Source organism: Lutjanus erythropterus, chromosome 1 (assembly GCF_056507025.1).
Source record: "Lutjanus erythropterus isolate fLutEry1 chromosome 1, fLutEry1.hap2, whole genome shotgun sequence".
NCBI lineage: Eukaryota > Metazoa > Chordata > Actinopteri > Lutjaniformes > Lutjanidae > Lutjanus > Lutjanus erythropterus.
The window spans coordinates 41,990,019-42,009,376 of NC_139317.1; the positions used below are offsets into that span (position 1 = coordinate 41,990,019).

Sequence of the window (19,358 nt, forward strand, 5' to 3'; positions counted from 1 at the left end):
TTTTAAAATACTAAATCCTAGATTCTAGAACTGTGGTGGTATGCAAGCTCCCTCTAGTGGTATATGGAGGAATGTCTTCCATATTTTTTTTAATGAAATTAATTAATTAAAAACATAATAGTGACAAAATACTACAACTTTTTCAAATGAAAATACAGAAATCTCATTGCTCATTGAAATGTAGTTTAAAATTATTCTTTTCTTTCCTGTATTTTTGTTTTAATATGAACCTGCTAGGTTTTCACAATCATGCATGTAGCACACACAGATGGGAAAGCAATATATCTGTAATCTGAAATATATCATGATATATCTGGACATTTTTTCACTCTTCGCTTGCTAACTGTATGTTAGGAAGTAGTATGAGAAGCGTGTCAGCCGTGCTGCTCACATGGGCTTTGTGTCACCTCTAACCTATATGGGCACTGAAATGAAAAGCAAGAGCCTCCGTGGTGCAGCTACTTTCTTTTCAGGGCACAACGTCCAGTTCAAAAATGGGGCGTGCCACTCTGGTCGTGTGGATGATGGAAAGGTTATTATGACCACACTGTGAGGCATCCCTATTCTGTGTATATGTGTGTTTGTACTGTGTAATGGATTTTAAATTTAACAGTTTCTGTACAGTGATTATGTCTGAGATCCCGTACCTCTTGAAATACAATCAATGAAATGCTGTTTAAACAACTGCTTACATATAGATGTCTGAAAAGCCTGAAAGTCCTTGAATAGCCCGAGATTTAATCATCTGAATTTTAGGCCCTAAATGTCTAAAATTGTTGTAAATATGATTTTTACATGTCTTAAACATTGATTAAATTATGAAATACAAATTGCTTTCATATATGGATAAATGGATAGGTGCAAGTTCAGAGAGATCCAGCTCAAGAACAGCACAATTAATGCTTGGTTAAAGCTTGTTGAAAATAACTTTGAAGCCTGCTGCATCTAGTGCAGGAAAATGCTCAGAACATGCTTAGAACTTTGGTTTTAAGGCAATAAAATCACATGGGAAGTCAGAAAAACATCAGCTGCCATAAACAGCCTGTTGTTCTGTCTTCACATTGGGAGCAGTCTCGCGATTTCATATACGTATTCCTGATTTTTATTAGCTTGGATTTTATTTTATCTGATTATACTTCAGTGAATAATGGTTTGCATGATTATTGCCTGATAAACTAGCCAAGTCTGAAAAGTGTGGCTAAGACTTAATTACTACACAGCAAATTTGTCCTCCATGGGGATTGGACAAAAGTGGAAACACTTTTTTTCTCTCATTGTTCAAACCAATTTTACTCTGTTGTTTTGAGACTGAACAACACCTTTGCTCATGGAGGCTACATTCATTGATTTAATATGATCAATCTAAACATGCTTTCACAGTCTGTAACTGCTTTCAGTTTGACTGCACCACCAGAGTGCATCACATCAGCCATCACATTAGTCTATATGTCACAGGGAGAGGGGAAGGTTGGGTTTAGTGGGGCACAGGTTTTGTCTTTGTGTAGTCACTCTAACTTCTTTTTTTTCTGTTCTCCATCTCTGTTCTCGTTTTTAGTGTCAGCCAATGACTGTGACTCAGAGGAGAATGCGGAGTTGACCTATTACACCCTGAGTCCAGACTTCACCATTTCCCCTCATGGGACCATTTTCCCTGCGGGTCCTCTGGACTACGAGAGACCCAACCACCTGTACGAATTTGTTGTGATGGCCATTGACAAGGGGGAGGTCCCTCGCACTGGCACGACTACAGTGCGCATTCGAATGGCAAATGTCAACGATGAGGCACCTGAGTTCTCCCAACATATGTAAGTAAGAGTCAGCTCCTGATTTACACAGTTATTTAGTGTCTGAATAATCATTCAGTCTGAATCCAGTGTTTCAGAGATGAAACACATTGGAAGTGAATGAAACCTAGGATTAGATTTATCTTTAAAAGCTGCTATGAGCTTCTATACCATGTTGGGATTCTTCCATGCTGGAGAAGGTGAGACAGGAGAGGCTGACGGACATTCTGGTGAGAGAGACATGACAGCACCATGTTATATGGACATATAATAGCTGTAGCAGCATTGCTGAGGACTCTGCACTGGACAGCTTTGTTGCAGACAATCAATCTGGGGCAGCCTCTCTAGGTTAAGTTCTTTTGTATGCCAGGATGATCCAGCTAGGTTAGTCTGTAGACATTTGCATATACTGTATACCAGCACTATTCAATTCAATTACAAATTCGATTGGACCAGATTTTTTTAGCTTCATCTCACCTCAACCATGATGGCCAGCATGCATTCTTTCACTGTTGACTCTCTTGGTCCGTGCATGACTACATCAGTCAATCAAAGTATGCAGTTAAGCTTCCCTCTGCTGTGGTCCCTTATGGATTTTTTCCAGAATGTTTGGTATTTCTCAGTGTGGTGCCTTTGAGAATTAGATTCTTTTAGCTACTGCAACACACTGGTGGCACATTAATTAATTAACAAGTGCTTGGCAGTCCAGACAGGGTTAAAATGAAGGTTTTCATTGTCAATTTAACATTTTACACCGCCCTCTAACTGGAAGTGAGCAAGCAAACTCAAGCACATAGAAGGTGAAAAAAAATTCCAGATCAGCGATGTTGCAGCGGTGCAGTTGTTTATTCCTCTGCAGAGGGGTAAGTTAACTGTCCATGTTCAACCTTGTTTCTAAGTGACTGGGGGACAGTTCACTGTTTCCTTGCAAATCTTGTCCTTTATGAGGATATTCTCATAAAAAGGCCCCTGTGGATCTCATAAGACGTGCAGCTTCTCAACCTTGTTAGGTAGCCTCTCATCCCTGTTGACTGCTTTGACGAGGGGAAACAGAAACACCAACGATGTCAGTGTTGATTTTGACCAGATACAGTAGGTTGAAGGTTAAGCAACTGCACAAATCCTTGCTAGAATAGAACTGTGGTGAGTGTTTTTTCAAACAAGAGTCTCGCTGCCATTTGAACAGGCCTGCTGTGTATCATTCACAATTTTGACCTGCTGCATACAGTCAGGTTTTCAGATGTTCAGGAGAAATGTCACCGATCTTAATTGACTTTTGAAAATAATCATTAAGTGCAGCCCTAGTTGCAGCCAATGTCTGCTAAAATGTTTTTTTTTTTAAGTCTAGGAGGAAATGATCTTTTCTCATTTTAATTAAATTGACTACGCCTTTGATGTTCGCTGTCTTTATCGTATAAAGATACACTTTAAATACACCTAAAACTAAACTTTTGGACTTGGGCCACCTAAGTGATGGTTGGAGATAAATTGCATACTATTTTATGAGTGAGGCATATAAAATACAGACAACCACAGCTATTTGAGAGAGGAGAGAGTGAGTGTGTATGTGTCCTGTCTTGTCAGGTCAGCTCCTTACGGCTGCTTCCCAATTCAACATCGCAGCTGCCGTTACCCACAATTCCAGTGCTTTTTTCCCCCTAGTGCTGCTGTGGTGCCTGCATCTTTTAATTGGTTGATTTTCTGGCAGAGAGCTGGGCAGATTGGTGAGGCAGGGTCAATCAGCCGTGCCCACCAGCACCCTCAGGAGGCCCAGAGCCCACACTCTGTATGTGTGTGTGTTTGTGTCTACGTGTGTGTGTATTCAGTAATTGAGAAGGTCCCAGCAAAGTGGAGTGTTGGTATGGACAGAGTGATGTAGTTATAAAGTGCATTCATGCATCATGCATCTGATATGCATGTGTTTATGTTGTTTATAGCGTGAGGGGATTAGCGTGTGTGCCTGTGTGTGTCTGTGTGTGTGTGTGTGTTTTGGGTTGTATTGATTTACTGTCAGTGACAGCAGAATAATCAGTCAGTTTTTCTTCTGTAGCCCTCAACCCTTGACTACAGACACAAAAACAGTACTGGACAATGATGTATCACTCACGCACACACATGCACACGTGCACACAGAAATCCAGAGCCATCCATGCAGGGACACATGTGCTTGCTTGCGCAAATGCATTCATATGCACACATACACGAGGGCGGGAAAGAGCAAACACATCTGTTATATCTTTGAGGAAACAGATTCAGTGGGGACAGTATGGGAAGATAAAATTTACGAAGATAAAATTCATTACTTTCCCTCCAGATATGGCATGTTTGCCTTGCCTGCATGTGTGTGTGTGTGTGTGTGAGTGGGAGACTGTGTTGAGTCAATGCATGTGATGGACAGAGGGGGGAGAGAGAGGGGTCATTAAATATATCATTATCCAGGCAGAAAATCTGGCCTATTTGTATCGATTCTTTGAGTTGGAAGCATACAATAATGAGTATCCGTGTGTGTGTTTTGCAACTTCAAGCAGAATGTAGGCTGCAATAGTGTTATTTTTAAGTTAGTCATTCCTATTTTTCCATTTGAAACTCCTTTTGAAACTGGCCATGAAATCTATGTTTGTTATTGGGTGCATGAAAGAAAGAAAGGAGGAGGAAGAAGAACAGAGAACTATTTCTTTTTTCTTGTTTCCATGAGTCCTACACTCTAACTCTCAGATCTACCTCTTCGCTGCATGGCTCTCGCTTCCTGGTGAGTGACAGAATAGCCGCCTTTTCATCTATGTGCTGTCACTTTGCCATGAGGACCTTATTACTGTACCTACCATCACCTGTCTGTTGCCACAGAAACCACCCTGGGAGTCTTCTGTACTTTTTGTGCACATGTTTTATGTTGGTGTTGTACACCTTACACATAGGTTCACATCTGTATGTATGTTCACATCTGGAATTGAAATTTTTTTTTGGCCAATAATGAACATTTCAATTAAACTGGTAAATACCTATTAAAGAAGCATGCATTTGAGCATGCACACAGTCTGATACAACAGGGGGATTTGATTTCAGGTATATGTATCAGGTGTAATTTTTGTCATGAGTCATCAGTTTGCCAGCTGAAATGACAACCTGCTATGGCAGACCTTATCAGTGGTTGTTACCTTGTGAATAAACTTTAGCTCTGTGAGAGGCTGTTAACCACAGTCTTCAAATGACTCATATGATCATCAAAACCCAACAAAAGGCTCTTAGGGTGGGCTCACCTAAAGGTCCTCTTCCTCAGCTGAACTTGAATCAAATGTGAGGGTTATACTTCATTTTAATTTTCCAACTAGTCTGCAGGTAAAAAGACTACGACCAGCCCAGTTTCTGCCTGGATGCTGGTACAACATGAAGCACTGTCAGTTTCTGCTCATGTTGGTATTGATCTGGCGGAGGAATGTTCCTGGCAACTAATTTCCCTGTTGATTAAATGCAAAATTTAATTTAGTCTAGTCTAACACTAAGAAAACACTCAGAAAGCAGTTAAAATTTAGCAGGATTTATTAATTTATAATGGTAAATTCTGTCCGAAAAAATACTGTGTATTAAGAGGCATTTGAAGCTGATAATCACAGTCTATAATCTCCAAATTGTACTTTAAATGCCGTTGAAATGCACGCTACTTTGCGCTGTGCAGTAAAAACCTTACACATTAATGTACAAAACACAACAACAACTCACTAAATGCTTCACCTTTTCAGACCAAAGAGGGTCACAGTGTCTGCAGGTAAAGGACCCAGAGCTGATGTTAGCTGCCAGCCTGACACACAGTGTGGTTAATGTTAGCAGTGCTAGTAGCAGCAGCAGCTGCTCCAAGTGCAGGTTTCTGTCCACGTATGTGCTTAATGTGGGCACATGTTACTCTAATTGATTGAATATATATGAATTTATTCTGTCACAGTTTACGTTCAACATTATTTCCATCTTCTAGATTAAAACACTGCCAAACTCCGCTCTGTCCGACTTTGCTGATATAAACATCTGGAGTTGCCTAGGTGATCGGGGCATACGCGCAGGGTGAGAGGGGCTGCCGTCTGACAGTGCCACAGCCCCGACTATCGGTGGGCGGCTCCGTAAAATCTTAGAGGCACCAGATAACTGGCAACATGCATGAAAGAAATATTGATAAATAGTTTAAATTACTAGTATTTCTGGTGCTGACTAGCGAAGATGTATAATTGTATAATAGAGATGCACCGATCGACCGGCCAGAGACCTGTAGAGACCGGTTTTCAGCATGACGCTGACCGGCCGGTCACCGGTCAGGGCCACATATCTGATTCCGTGCCCGTCAATGTCACGCACATGTTCTGCACGATGGTCACGTCATGCACACAGCAGACAATCTGACTGTGATATCACACCCACCACAGCGCTGATCACAGCTACACACACTCTGACACATGCTTGCTTGAAGCTGGTGTCAGCGACAGATTCCAAGAACAGGATAAAGAGAAGACAGACAGTCTTCAACCAGACAGAGCAGCTGACAATGTCACAAAACAGCCATAAACTTTGTAGCTCTTCGGGCTAATGTTAGCCAGCAGCAGACTGCTGTTCACAGAGAGACAGTTAAAATTTCACCTCCTGTTCTGGCTGAAGAATAAACAACCTGTGTTGATGTGTCTCCTCAAACATTTTCTCATCCAGACTCGTTTAACTTCTGCATCTGTTTTTTTCACAGCAAAGTTTTACTGCAGCAAACTGTTGCACAGCATCCGTCTCTGGTTTGTTTACATCTGCTTCCACAGGAGATCATGTGAAATCACGTCCTGCGAAATCTTGCAAGATCATGGAATCTTGTGGGATTTCAGCCGACATTCAGCTGATTCATAATCTTAATGTAAAACTTTAATAAACCCTGGCTGTAACCCGGAGGACTTTGGAGAAAATAGTATTTAATGAATATTTAATAGTCAGTGTCTTATTATGAACATCTAATTTAATTTTTTACAAGAAAAGTTGCAAAAATGTTTGTGAATGCTGTCAATTCCAGTTCTTAGAAAGACTGAAAATCGGAATCAGCCAAAATTGGAATCGGCAGATCAGACCCTTATAAAAACCAGAAATTGGAATTGGCTAAGAAAATTGCAATCGGTGCATCTCTATTGTATAGTCGACTAATTGCGAGCATCCCTAATCTGGAATGTATATCAGCAAACGTTAGAGGACTGTGCATATCGGCTTTTATGACAGTTGGTATTAATTTAATAATGCAGGGATTTCTCACTGGTTGTGAGTCCACTTTTGTTCCTTGCCCGTCCATGTTTGTGGTAACAAACATGACCAGACAGCAATTGTTTTGTCTGCACTGGAGTTTCAGAGTGGTGTTCACACCAACCTACACAGTCCACACCAAAGGGTTATTATTAACTCCAAAAAGTTCCCCTCCTTCCTTCCAAACCCCATCCTTTTTGAGGATGTTCCCGTAAAAAAGCTCATGAAACTTTGCTGAAATAGAGCCAGGTCGAGTGTAATTTCAAGGAAGTGACATGTTGCTCAGCCTGGTCGCTGACGCACAGATCGGGGTTCGGATGTCCTGATTTAGGAAAGCTGAAGCAATCAGCTGTTCGGTTCCTCGTTCGTTCACATTGCCTCTAAAAAGGAAATGGTGTGTTTTGACAGCTGTGGTCTTTCATGTTGCTGGTGATGGTTGTTTGGTGATGATGGTTACAAGTTGGGTATAAGATGAATTTTGAGCTGTGATTTAACTAGAGCCAAATGCACACCTAATTAGGAATGAGTATTCATCCAGACCATGGTATAAACTCTTTTATAACTCTTTTATAACTCTTACTATGGCTTCGTACAGCTCTGACGTGGAGAAATCTGAAGCATAATGGACCTTCTTTGCTTAGTTACATTTGCCAAGTAATGATGAGAGTTCTTGTTTGGTTGAGGGTCTTAGCTATTGATTGTTCAAGTATATGAATTTGTGTTATTCAGCACACATGCACAAGTACAACTTTTTGCCCCACAATGCTATATGTTATAGTAAATGACATAAATGAAGGCCAAGGAAGTTGGTGAGGGATATTAGAAAAAGTGTGTGGTGATTGATGTCTTTCCTAACTGATAAGGTCCCTCTTTATGCCTCTCTTTTTGTTTTTAGTTTAATGTTTTTGTGTCTTTGCCATACTATTAAGAGATTAAGAGAGACGTCAATACAACACCTGTTATTGTTGTGAGACACATTTTTCTCCAAATCAGATTTCTCTTATATAAACTTGTATTTCTCATTACCTCTTTCTGATTCCCTGCGTTAAATGAATGATAAATTTGTCTGTCTCCATAGAGTACCATTCTCATTCAGTTAAGGTCATGTTGAGTTCAAAACAGACGTTCACAGCAATAAAGTGGGAATACTTTTTTGCTGGCAACCCATCTTATTATGGAGACATGTTGGCTACATTTGTTTTGGCATATAGAAAAAATTCTATACTATTAAATAAACACTCATATATTATTAGTATTGATATATTCAAAGATCAGAATAAAATTTGCCTCTACACTTTTTTTCTGTTAAAATCAAGAAAGTAAACCTTAACTTACAGTAAGCCCGCTATCAGTATGTATAAACTTTTGTATATAGCCTTGGGTGATCAAGTATGTTCTGTAACTTTATAATTCTGTCTTTGCATAGCCTGCCCAGAGACTACAAATAAAAATTAGATTTGTAGCTAACTCTGGTACATTTACATGGAAGTGTAAACAGCAATGTTTATTTATGTGCACCGTCTCTAGTATAAATATAACAGAAAAAGAAAATAGATTCTACTGTTAATATGCATTTTGAAAAATGTAAACCAGTGAAAAACCATAATCAGCTAAGGCCTTTCTGAAAGCAACTGAGAAAAACATTGTCTTAAGGCACTTGTTTTAGTAACCTCTGTACATGTGAAGCTTCAAGCTAAAATGTAACAAAAACAATCTTAAAAACTTTAGGAGAGGCGTCGTGACAGCACCAGAAGTCCAATAGTTGATGTTGATAGATAGTAGATGTTATTATCAGGTTAGTTTTGTAACATTTTATTTATTAGATGGTTTACATGAATGGTAATATCCTCATTTTGTATGGAGAAATTGGACTAACCATTTGCATAATGTAACCAGTATATTTTAGTTTCAGAAACCTGTATGGGGCCTTACCTGGTTTTGAGAAACCTTCATATGCCATCTGGAGTGCTCCTGTAGCAACTGGCATACTTTGGCATTTAAACACCTTTACCAGGTGTGTGATCACTGTTCACCACATGAACAGGTGTGTCTTCATCTCAAGTTTGACGATACATTATGTAGTGGTTATCTACTAGGGATGTTCGTAACAACTAATTTGCCTGTTGATTAGGGCTGGGTGGATTGATCTCAAAATATTGATCCTGCATTTTTATTTTTTGAAGCTCGATCCTGATGTCAGTAGGATTGATGCCAAAGAAGGGATCAGTGGTTTCTTTCTTCTACTTTACACTGAACTGTCTGTGTTCATTATGAACACTTCGCAGTGGATGTGCTCCATGTTCCTCCACAGCTGTTGTTTGTGTGCACTGACTCATACACGTGCATAGTGCCACGGTGCGAGCCCTGACTAGTTTAATCAACACATAGTGAGAGCAGAATGAAAGAGGAGTTTCGTTTGGAGCCATTTCAAAGCTGTGAATGATAACATGTGTTGTAGGAAGGCTGTTCAAACAGAAAACAAAACACCATGAGAAAGAGTAGTTGGGGCTGCAACAGAAAAATTTATATCCAAAAGTATTAGTAGTCTTGAACAACATCTATAACAACAGTTAACCGGTGTTATACATTAATAAAATGTTAATAATTAATTTAACCAACTAGTATTTCTGTTGCCGACTAGCAAGGGTAGCAACGTTTCAGTAACTAATCGCACACATCCCTGTCATCTACATGCTAGATGAAGTCGTTCTTGTCTTCCATCACTGGTGATCAAAGGGAGACATAAGGCGTTTCTCAATACCAAGTACGCCAAGTTTGGACTTACGGACTTGGCAGTTCGGACTTAGCAAGTTCGATCTGGGAGTACAGTCTCTCGAGGACGGGAGGACACAGGACGGTCATTCTGCTATTGGGACAGTAGCGTACTTGATGATGTCACCATCTCAGCTCATCCTGGCTTACCCACTTCCAGTTATTTTCATCATTAATGTATATTTGAAATAAAACAAAATATCCCAACCCTGTATCTTTTGGTTTAAATGTGCGGAAAACGAATTATATCTCGTTTTACTACTATAGAGACATCAGAGCCAGCGGCCAATTTCAAAAGGTCATGCCGGGATAAGGCTGTTTTAGCGGGGTAATATGTATGCTATCAGCCCGGTCATCTTGCTAGCCGGTGAGGTATGCTGGCCGTCCCGTTAGCAGGACGACACATCTCCAAAAACGTTGGAGCAAATTTTAAACTACGAGCTATCGTGATGAATCGACCACAGATTTGAAGTTTTAATGTCTACATTCTCGCATAAAATAATCTTAAAATTGCATTCCATGGTACTAAAACAGTAGTATTTTGACACTTGTAACTTAAAGTTGTGGGTCCTCTCCTCTGCCATTGTTGCTACGAAATGCATTCTGGGATACGTGGCTGCCCCAGGTCCACACAAGTCACCACCCGATGCATCCTCGATAAAACGGGCGGGGCAAGAACACATCCGGGTATTTGACTGTACTTGGCGAGATGCGGACTTTTGAATTGGAACAGTACTTGGACTGAGACTGATGATGTTTCTCAAGTACACAAGAACACAAGTACAGAGAAGAACACATATTGAGAAACGGCTATAGAGAGTACAACAGAGTTCAGACAGCCAGGATTAGTTTCATCCTCAACAGCTGAGAAAAACTGACTTTACAGAAATAACAGAATGGCTATTTGTTAAAAGTCAAACACATGCCTACACCACACTGAAACGTATATATATAATGTCCAAACTACATATTCATGCTTATGATTAGCCAGTTTTCTCTGTGTTTCACATAAATATCATAAGTCAAACATGAATAAACCCACCTGGACACTAGTGGACATGTAAAAGCACTCATACATTTTTAGGTTTAGGTCTTAAAAACATACGAAAGATTCAGTAGTTCCAGCTTTCAAACTCAAGAGTAAACAGACTAGAAGCTAGCAGACCCATATAAATATTATCCAAATCAAATATGAGAAAATTTGGTCACATGAAACACTCACATATCTGCATGCCCACTTTAATAAGGAGACATATTTAAACTGTCAGAGACTTAGCCTATTATCTCAGAGCAAACACTGCTGCCTCAGTGCTTCTCTTCCACTCATCCACATTTGCTGCAGTTATCGCCGCTGTCCGCCATCAGCCCCACACCTGCCGCTGCATCCACCCAAAGTGTCCGTGCGGTGATTGTTTTCTTATTACTGCCAGCTCTCTCATCTTATGGTTCCAGCAAACGATAGAATTCAGGTATCCACTCTGTCCACCTATGCAGTTACATACATGAATAATACATAAACTGTGAGTTGTAATTCAACTAGAAAATGGAAACATACTGTTGTTGGTGCTGATTGATGGCAAATCAGACGGGAAGCAGTCCAGCAAATAAATAACACAGTCAGTGAGCTGCAATTGGATGGACGGTCCTGGCGCTCAACTGTTCAACACACACCATTACCACCTCTCTTTCCTCTATTCTCCATCTATGCCTTATCTGGATAAACTAAATGAATTCAATAATTAAATTCAGTAATTAATTTTCACAACTGACATCAGGCACTGGCCTAAGGGACACATCTATTTTTCTCACCGGATCAACAGAATGAAAACAAACTAAAACAAAAAGTAAAACAAAAAGGTTAAAAAGTAATTAGTGTGTAGTGGTGTACGTCTGAGGTGGTTTTCAATTGATTGCAGCATTGATCGGGCCAAATTAGAGTTGTGGTTGAGACCAAATGTGATTGCAAAAGGCATCTCGCGGTCCCACTCTCTCAGGCATTCACATAAGCAGTCATTCATGCAGTAGACACCAAGAGCATCTGCTTGAAAGCATTAGAGAGAGGTATTTGTTGAAGTTAGGTTGATCTAAGTGTCAAGTAGGATTAACTATTCTGAAAAGTTTGCCATTGTCTCCTTGGTGTGTACTTCATGCTTGATTTAATATTTTAATTTTAATCACCAGTGAAATACAACAGTCTTACAGCTGAAATGGCCATGAAGTGTAACCTGTTAGATTCTCACACATTGACAGATATTTTCCTTTTTTTCCTGTAACATTCAGCACACCTTTCAAACTAATACATTAATCATCATCCTTCTCATTCTGCCATCAAGTTATCAAGCAATCAAGGTGATTTATTATTATACAACACACGCTTGTACAATGAAATTAGTTCATACAAAATACAACACATATACAGATAATTTGTTAAATTCAGACTGGAAAAGGATAAAATGTAAAACAAAATAAAATAAAACAAAGCAACATATACCTTTATTTGCAGACACAACCATGAAATAGTGCACTTTTTGAATTTGCTTAAGGTTGAATGTAAACAGCATCAACAAGATGTTGATAATAATATGGCCAACATCTTCACATAGGAGGTGCAATGTCTCAGAAACTCAGTCAATCAACTCCGACTGTGTTTGAGCACGAAGCGCCATCAACAAAGAGTCTGCCTCCGCTTGTCCTGCCCATAGTCTTTGTTGGTACAGTCAGCCTGTCAAGTGCAGCAGCTTGATCTGCAATGTTGTGGTGGAGCAGGTCTCTCTATATGGGCACAACAGTCTCTGATTTCCTGTTGCATGGTCAGCCTTGATTCCCGTTTCTTCCATTTCATCAGACATTGTCCAGGAGTAGCCTGAAGTTCCAGCTATAGCATCACTCTTACCACCTCTCTTCTCCTCTTGTCCTGGGGTTGTCTGCGGCAATGCGTCCAGCTGATGTGACTCCCAGCAATTTCCCTTATCAGTTAATCTCTTGGAACCTTCCCAGCAACAACACAAATCCTCCTTCGGTGCTTCTTCAGAAGATTTACGGTCACTTTCGCTACCCCTCCCCTACCACTTGTCTTGTGCACAGCCACAAATGTGCCCTGTCGCTGATTGGGTGGAATAGTGTTGGACCAAGCTACTTTTTTTTTCACATTTACACAGCCAGGCCTACATAACATCAGATTTTTTTAGCACACACATAGAACATGGGGATCTAGAGGACCTTTAAGAGATATTCATTGAATTTGATAAAAAGTGTTATGGGATTAGAATAGCACACTGCACCTTTTAACATCTAACAAACTTAAATATGTCCAAAACATCTCAAAAGAAATTATCTACAAAGAAAGAATTAACTCACAGCAAATGATAACAATGCCAGAAAGCGACTTTTATAAATTTTAAATTCAAGTTCCTCCTCCTTCCATCTCCCTGTTGAGTTTTTGCACTTTTTGTGGGCTGGACTTGAAAGGCCATCTCTCCTAGGCTTCAGGTCTTTTGCCCGAGGAGCTTGGTGAGATAACAAAATAAGGATAAGTGTTACCTAAAAAGTAAAGAACCATACAGCATCACATTAACTAAACTGTGTCCACCCATTTTAGAAAACAAGCTGTCATAAATTGAGTTAAGTGTGTATCATATGAACATCAAAGACTATATGTTGTGTAATTTTTTGTAAAAATGTCTGGTGTAAAATGTGACTGATGCAAACTAGTGGGCAGCAGCTGATGTGGCTGCCACAATATGCCTTGCAGACGATTACAGGCCAACATCAGCTGCTGTTGCCATTTCAAGCTGCTTGTAATCATAAGCCTAATTGTAAGCCAGCTCCATTTGAATCTATAATGATTACTCCGTCTGCATCTGTAATGTAGAAGTAGAGTTAATTTGGGGAGTCGGGACAAAAGAGGCTTAGTAGCCTGTGTGAAAGAGTCATGCATAAATTCAACTGCACAGACAGCATCTGTAATTTTGCCATCAAATTGCAGGCAGAAATGCACAAGGAGGCCTTTAGTTCTTTCTGGCTTTCAGGTGAGATAAATACAAGCAATTATCTAATGATCTTTCAAATAGCTTCCTTAGACCACAAGTGGAAGCCGTTTGATCAATGTGCCCTATGTACCCTTAGAGAAACTACATAATAAAGAAACACGGCACAGCATCTCCCCTTGCCTGACTCGCGTATTGATCTGTAGGGGAGTGTGCAGCGTGCAGAGTGTGAGCTGAAATTACTCAACACTCCACAAACAGAGCAAACAAGTGGCACATCACAGATCTTCCCAGGCAGAACTAGTCTAACAGTTGTTGAGGCAGAAAGACGGCAGTGACAGAACATGATCACAGTGTTCAATTGCTAATGAGACTACCTTGTTTTCTGTGAAAAATGAATAGGCCTCGTTTCCAGGGTGGAATGACAGATGGATATACATTTATGTCAGGTTGCCAGTGTTACTAGACCTGCATTTTGAATGTGCACGCATATATGAGCAGGTGATGAGTCATTGATAAACGACAGCAGAAAGACTACATTTAGTGTCACCTTTAAAGTCAATACCGCATAAAGGTGTGCACACACAGAGACAATGATGGTTTTTCAGCCGGGCAGGCTAAAGTTTTGGTCTAGAGTGACAGATGCCTACAATTATGTACTTGAAGGGCCATTGGAGAATTTTCCAGCAAATACAGTGTTCCTCTGAAAACTGGTGATACTGTGTAGATAGTCCTGAGTAACCACAACATTATTTTTGAAAGGACAACTTCAACAATGTGAAGTATTCAAAATGGCATTTTTCGGTGCTGTGAGCACAGTTAATAAAAATCAGTTCACCACCTCTCAGACACATAGCAAAAAATCTCAGCAACTGCAAAACTATTTGCATGGGTAGAAACCACTTGGGGTACGCATAGAAATATTTTGGTGCACTGACTTTTTAGTATGTATTTTTTACTGTGGACTGTAAATCATTAAGGAAATTCCAGAGAGAAGTTTTAAAGGACGCTCCAGCAAATATTGATTATGAAAAAGGATGCGTATGAAATTGCCTGTGGGTTGTGATTACTGCTCATTTTTGAGTAGAAATAAACTAATTTATAGATTTTGTAGATGGAATCTCGTTTATCTTGTACAGTTACGGATTTTAATTTATTTCTACTCTATATGTTTTGCTACTGTCGTTTTTGATTGTATGATTTTTATGTGTGATCTATGCTGTTGTCATTACTAATGTAAAGCAACCATGAGTGTCATGAAAGGTGCCACAAAATAAAATGTATTATTATTATTATTCTTATTATTATTCTTATTATTATTATTATTATTATTATTATTATTATTATTATTATTATTATTGTTTTTCAATAGTGTTCTCTAATCTTTTAAAACACAGGACTTGACAATGTCCATTTGTTTACAAAAAGTCAAACAGTTTTATTTGCCTCCCAGACTAGTCCAGTGTGTCATTTTAAAAAAAAAACAAAAGGGAGTTGCCAAACAAACTTTTTGAAACTACAAGACTTGTAAGTAATCTGCAAACATATGTTTCTTTTGCTCTGGCAGATACGTTTGCCTACCTGTCCTGGATCTCTCTGTGTCTCATCACAACTGTTTATTTAGCTGTAATCTGAGAAAGTTTCCGATCAGGCTGCCATTTCTTTTCCAGCTTGTAAACAGACCAAGCACCACCTGAACTTGCACGTGTCACTCAGCGCTACATCGCACGTTTCATTGCTCTGACTGGTTGTAGGTATATTCAATTGGCAGTGGTAATGTGGTCTGTACCTGTTGAGAAAGCCCCTTGGAAATATAAAATGAAGAGAGGGGGAATTTTTCTGGCAGTACCACGCAAGGCATGCTGTATTATATGATCTTACTCCCATAAAGGCAGCTGCAATGTGTCTCAACAATGTAGAGTATGAACCTCACCTCAACAAGGTAGGGAGGTTAGCCTTTCAAGAAAAGTTTTGCTTTCAGGCACATCAGTCGTTCATGGATGTATGTATAAGGGCAAAAGAGAGTACAAAGCTGAAGTTCAAAGTGCTACTCTAAGATACAAAGACAAAACTGAAGGGGAATTTCAGAGCAAGAAGCTGAGCTCAGTTTGATATGCAGGCACTGATAAGAAGGGACATGTTGGCTTGAATGGCTTTTATATACTGAAATACTCATACAGATGATCAAATGCTGACATTTCTTTATATACATGAACTATCTTGTTGGCAAGTCCTTGCCCTGCATGAATGTAATATTCTGTTGAAATAGTATTTGGTCTATATATTCCCGTCAAGTTATAGAATTAACCATACACTAGATAAATAATAACAAATCGGCAAGTGAGTGCTGTGTCTGTGACCTTTTAGGTAGGTGCTTCTGTTTGTAGAAGATGGGGTTTATATATATGTTGCTTCCATTATACATTATATATTCTATTATTCATTGCTTAGGAAAGCGTCACATAAATCCTATAAAAGCTTCAAACTGAATTGTGAAAGCATTGCTGTCTATGTTGTTGTCAAAGATGCACTCTTTGATTAACTTTGCAATGCTGAGATGGCTGAACTGATGGGATTTTCTTTTTTTTTGTCTAATTTCTGTCTAATTTTTGTCTCTTACTCTTGTTTCTCTCAGCTTTTTGAGTTCATGCTTTTTCATTCAGAGGAAAAAGAAAAAAGAATGAATGAATGAGTGAAAGTATATATTTTTGTTTATTGTTGAATAATGAACGGTAAACAGTATGTTTCACTTGAAACACTTATCCTATCTAACCTGTCTCAGCAGGCTTAGTCTCTCAATTAGAAAATGCATTTTTGGGGGGGCTGAGATTTATGCTGCTGCAACTAAATAATTAAATAACTGTCCCTCCCCCCTATTTTTCTTCTTTTTTTCTTTTTCTTTATGCAGAATTATACAGAAACTAACTGGCAGGAGCCTGGTCTTTATTGATCTGGTTCTTTGCTAATACAGCATTGTGTTTAGCTCTATATTTTCTTTTTCTCTTCTGTTTTGGATTTTTTGGGGTGGGGTCTGGGTGGGAGGATCTCACTCAAAGTATAGTAACTCCTTGCTCAATGGCTCATGTCTTTCAATGTAAAACAAACCAACTTCTACCAGCAAGTGGTATCGAGGAAACAGGTGTAGGCAAATCTGGGATAACATTTACCTCTCTAAATGTTAAAGGCCTAAATAGTCACGTAAAAGATATCAGCTGACATTTATACAAGAATCACGTCTTAAAGGTGTAGCCCATACTAGACTTAGATGCAGATGGGTTGGGCAGACTTTCCGTTCATCTTTTTCTTCCAAAGCACAGGGCATTGCCATTCTTTTCAGGAAGAATATTCCCTCTAAGCACAGAGATACAATCATGGACAATCAAGGTAGGTTTCTCGTTGTCACAGGAGAACTATATTCTAGTCATATAATTTCATTGAAAATTTATGGAACAAATTCTGACAGCCCAGGCTTTTACAGTAAAATAATATCACTCATACCATCATCCACACCTCAGGCAAACCTGATAACTGGAGATGATCTCAACTGTCTGTTAGATCCATATCTAGATAAATCATCACAAAAAAACTGTGGAAGACAAAAACAGCTTAATTACTTACCTCTTTCATCAGCAACTCTAATTTAGTAGATATTTGTAGGGTCATAAAACCTACAGGCCGAGATTATTCCTTCTTTTCTCCAGTGCATAACACATATAGTAGGATTGATCATTTCCTCATAAACACCAAATGGCTTTCTAATGTGCAAAATGTAAAATATCATACCATAACAGTCTCGGATCATGCAGCTCTGTTTTTCACTCTACAATTGGAAGACAATACTACAAACCATACAGATGGTGACTAAATCCCGCACAGACCCTATGTTTTGTTCTACTTTAGAAACCCATATAAAGACTTTCTATGAGATCAATGATGGCCCTGATGTCTGACCATTACTATTATGGGACACTCTCAAAGCTTTTCTGAGAGGGCATATTATTTCTAAAGAGGCCTTTAGAAATAACATAAATAAGGAGAGACTATAGAACTTGGAACAACAGTTTGAAAAATTGGATAAAGACAATGCTCAAAACCCTTCTAGAGACTTGTACTGGAAGACCCTGCTGCTAAAATACACTATGAGTATAACAAAATCCTCACCTCTAAGTCAACTAAATCCTTTTTGTATATGAAGGAAACATATTTTTTGAATATGGGAACTACACAGCTTGCTGTCAAGACAACCTAGAAATAGAAAATGATTGTATTATCCAGAGTATTAAAAATAGCACAAGGAAACTACTTTATACAGGTAAAGAAATCAACTATCATTTTTTATTATATTTTATAGGGAACCACAGCGTTCCAAGTCTGAAAAAGATCCTATTTCTATTCAAAGTTTTTTAAATGGCTGTAAACTCCCCGATCTCAACCAAGAGGACATAGATTTCTTAAAAAAAAAACTATATCCTTAGATGAAGTACATCTCACAATTAAAGGATTTAAGAGTGGCAAGACCCCATGGCCTCATGCCCTGACTGCAGAATGTTTAAAAAAACAGTCAGTAACTGTCCATCCACTTCCTGCTTAAAGTGATCATATACTCACTGGAGAATGAAGAACTTCTGAGAAAATATGAACCAAATCTCTTATTTCTGAATATGACACAAGCGCAACACAGAATAAGATTTCCTTATATGCGGATGATATATTATTATATATGAGAAATCCAAAGGTGAACATGCCACAAATATTAGACATAATTACTATTGTAGGGCTTCTTTCTGGATACCATATTAACTGGAATAAGAGTGAAATCATGCCTCTCAGATTGCACAACCCAGATGTATTAAAGACTTTACCCTTTAATGTGACTCCTAAAAAATTCACATACTTAGCTATTCAGGTTACAAGAAAATTTCAAGATTCATTTAAAGTAAACTTCTCTCAGTTTATCTCAGTTAGTTTCAGTCATTTTTCAGTTACAGCCATGTGTAAAATATTGGACGACTCTGCCTCTTTCCCTTATTGGCAGAGTGAATGCAATTAAGATAGTTTGCTTACCTCAATTGCTCTACCTATTTCAAAATCTCAGTTTATTTAACAAAACCCTTTTTTTTTTCAAAATTAGATTCCATCATCACCCAATTTCTTTGGAATAACAAACGTCCCAGAATACAAAAGATTCATATATGCAAATCCAAGACAGATGGGAGGTTAGCTCTACTCAAATTTATTTATTACTACTGAGCTTCTCTGATGCTAATTTATGGAAGCCCTTCATTTGCACGTCCACTCTGGATGTTGCCTTTAAAATTTGGGAAAAGTCTGGAATTCAGACATTATTAGATTTGTATATTGACAGAGACTTTGTTTCATTTCAGTAACTGGTCAACAAATTTAAATAACCTTGATCCAGTAAAAGATTATGTTCAGAAATATACAATTTTATGACACTATGGGTGCTTTTCATTACGTTCAATTTTGCGTCTTCGTCTCCTCTCTCCTTCGTCGACTTGGAAGTTGTTTCCCCTCCACCATGATGAAGGATTTTCCAATTGCT

At 38.8% G+C, this 19,358-nt stretch overlaps 1 protein-coding gene across 1 annotated transcript in view; it reads left to right on the forward strand.

Annotated features, from left to right (window-relative positions):
- The window catches only part of LOC146333309 (neural-cadherin), a 299,893-nt gene that overhangs the window by 21,892 nt on the left and 258,643 nt on the right, over positions 1–19,358 (forward strand). The window contains exon 5 of the mRNA XM_084722064.1: positions 1,556–1,805. Within this exon, the coding sequence (XP_084578190.1) occupies positions 1,556–1,805 (250 nt within the window). The remainder of the gene's footprint in view (positions 1–1,555; positions 1,806–19,358) is intronic.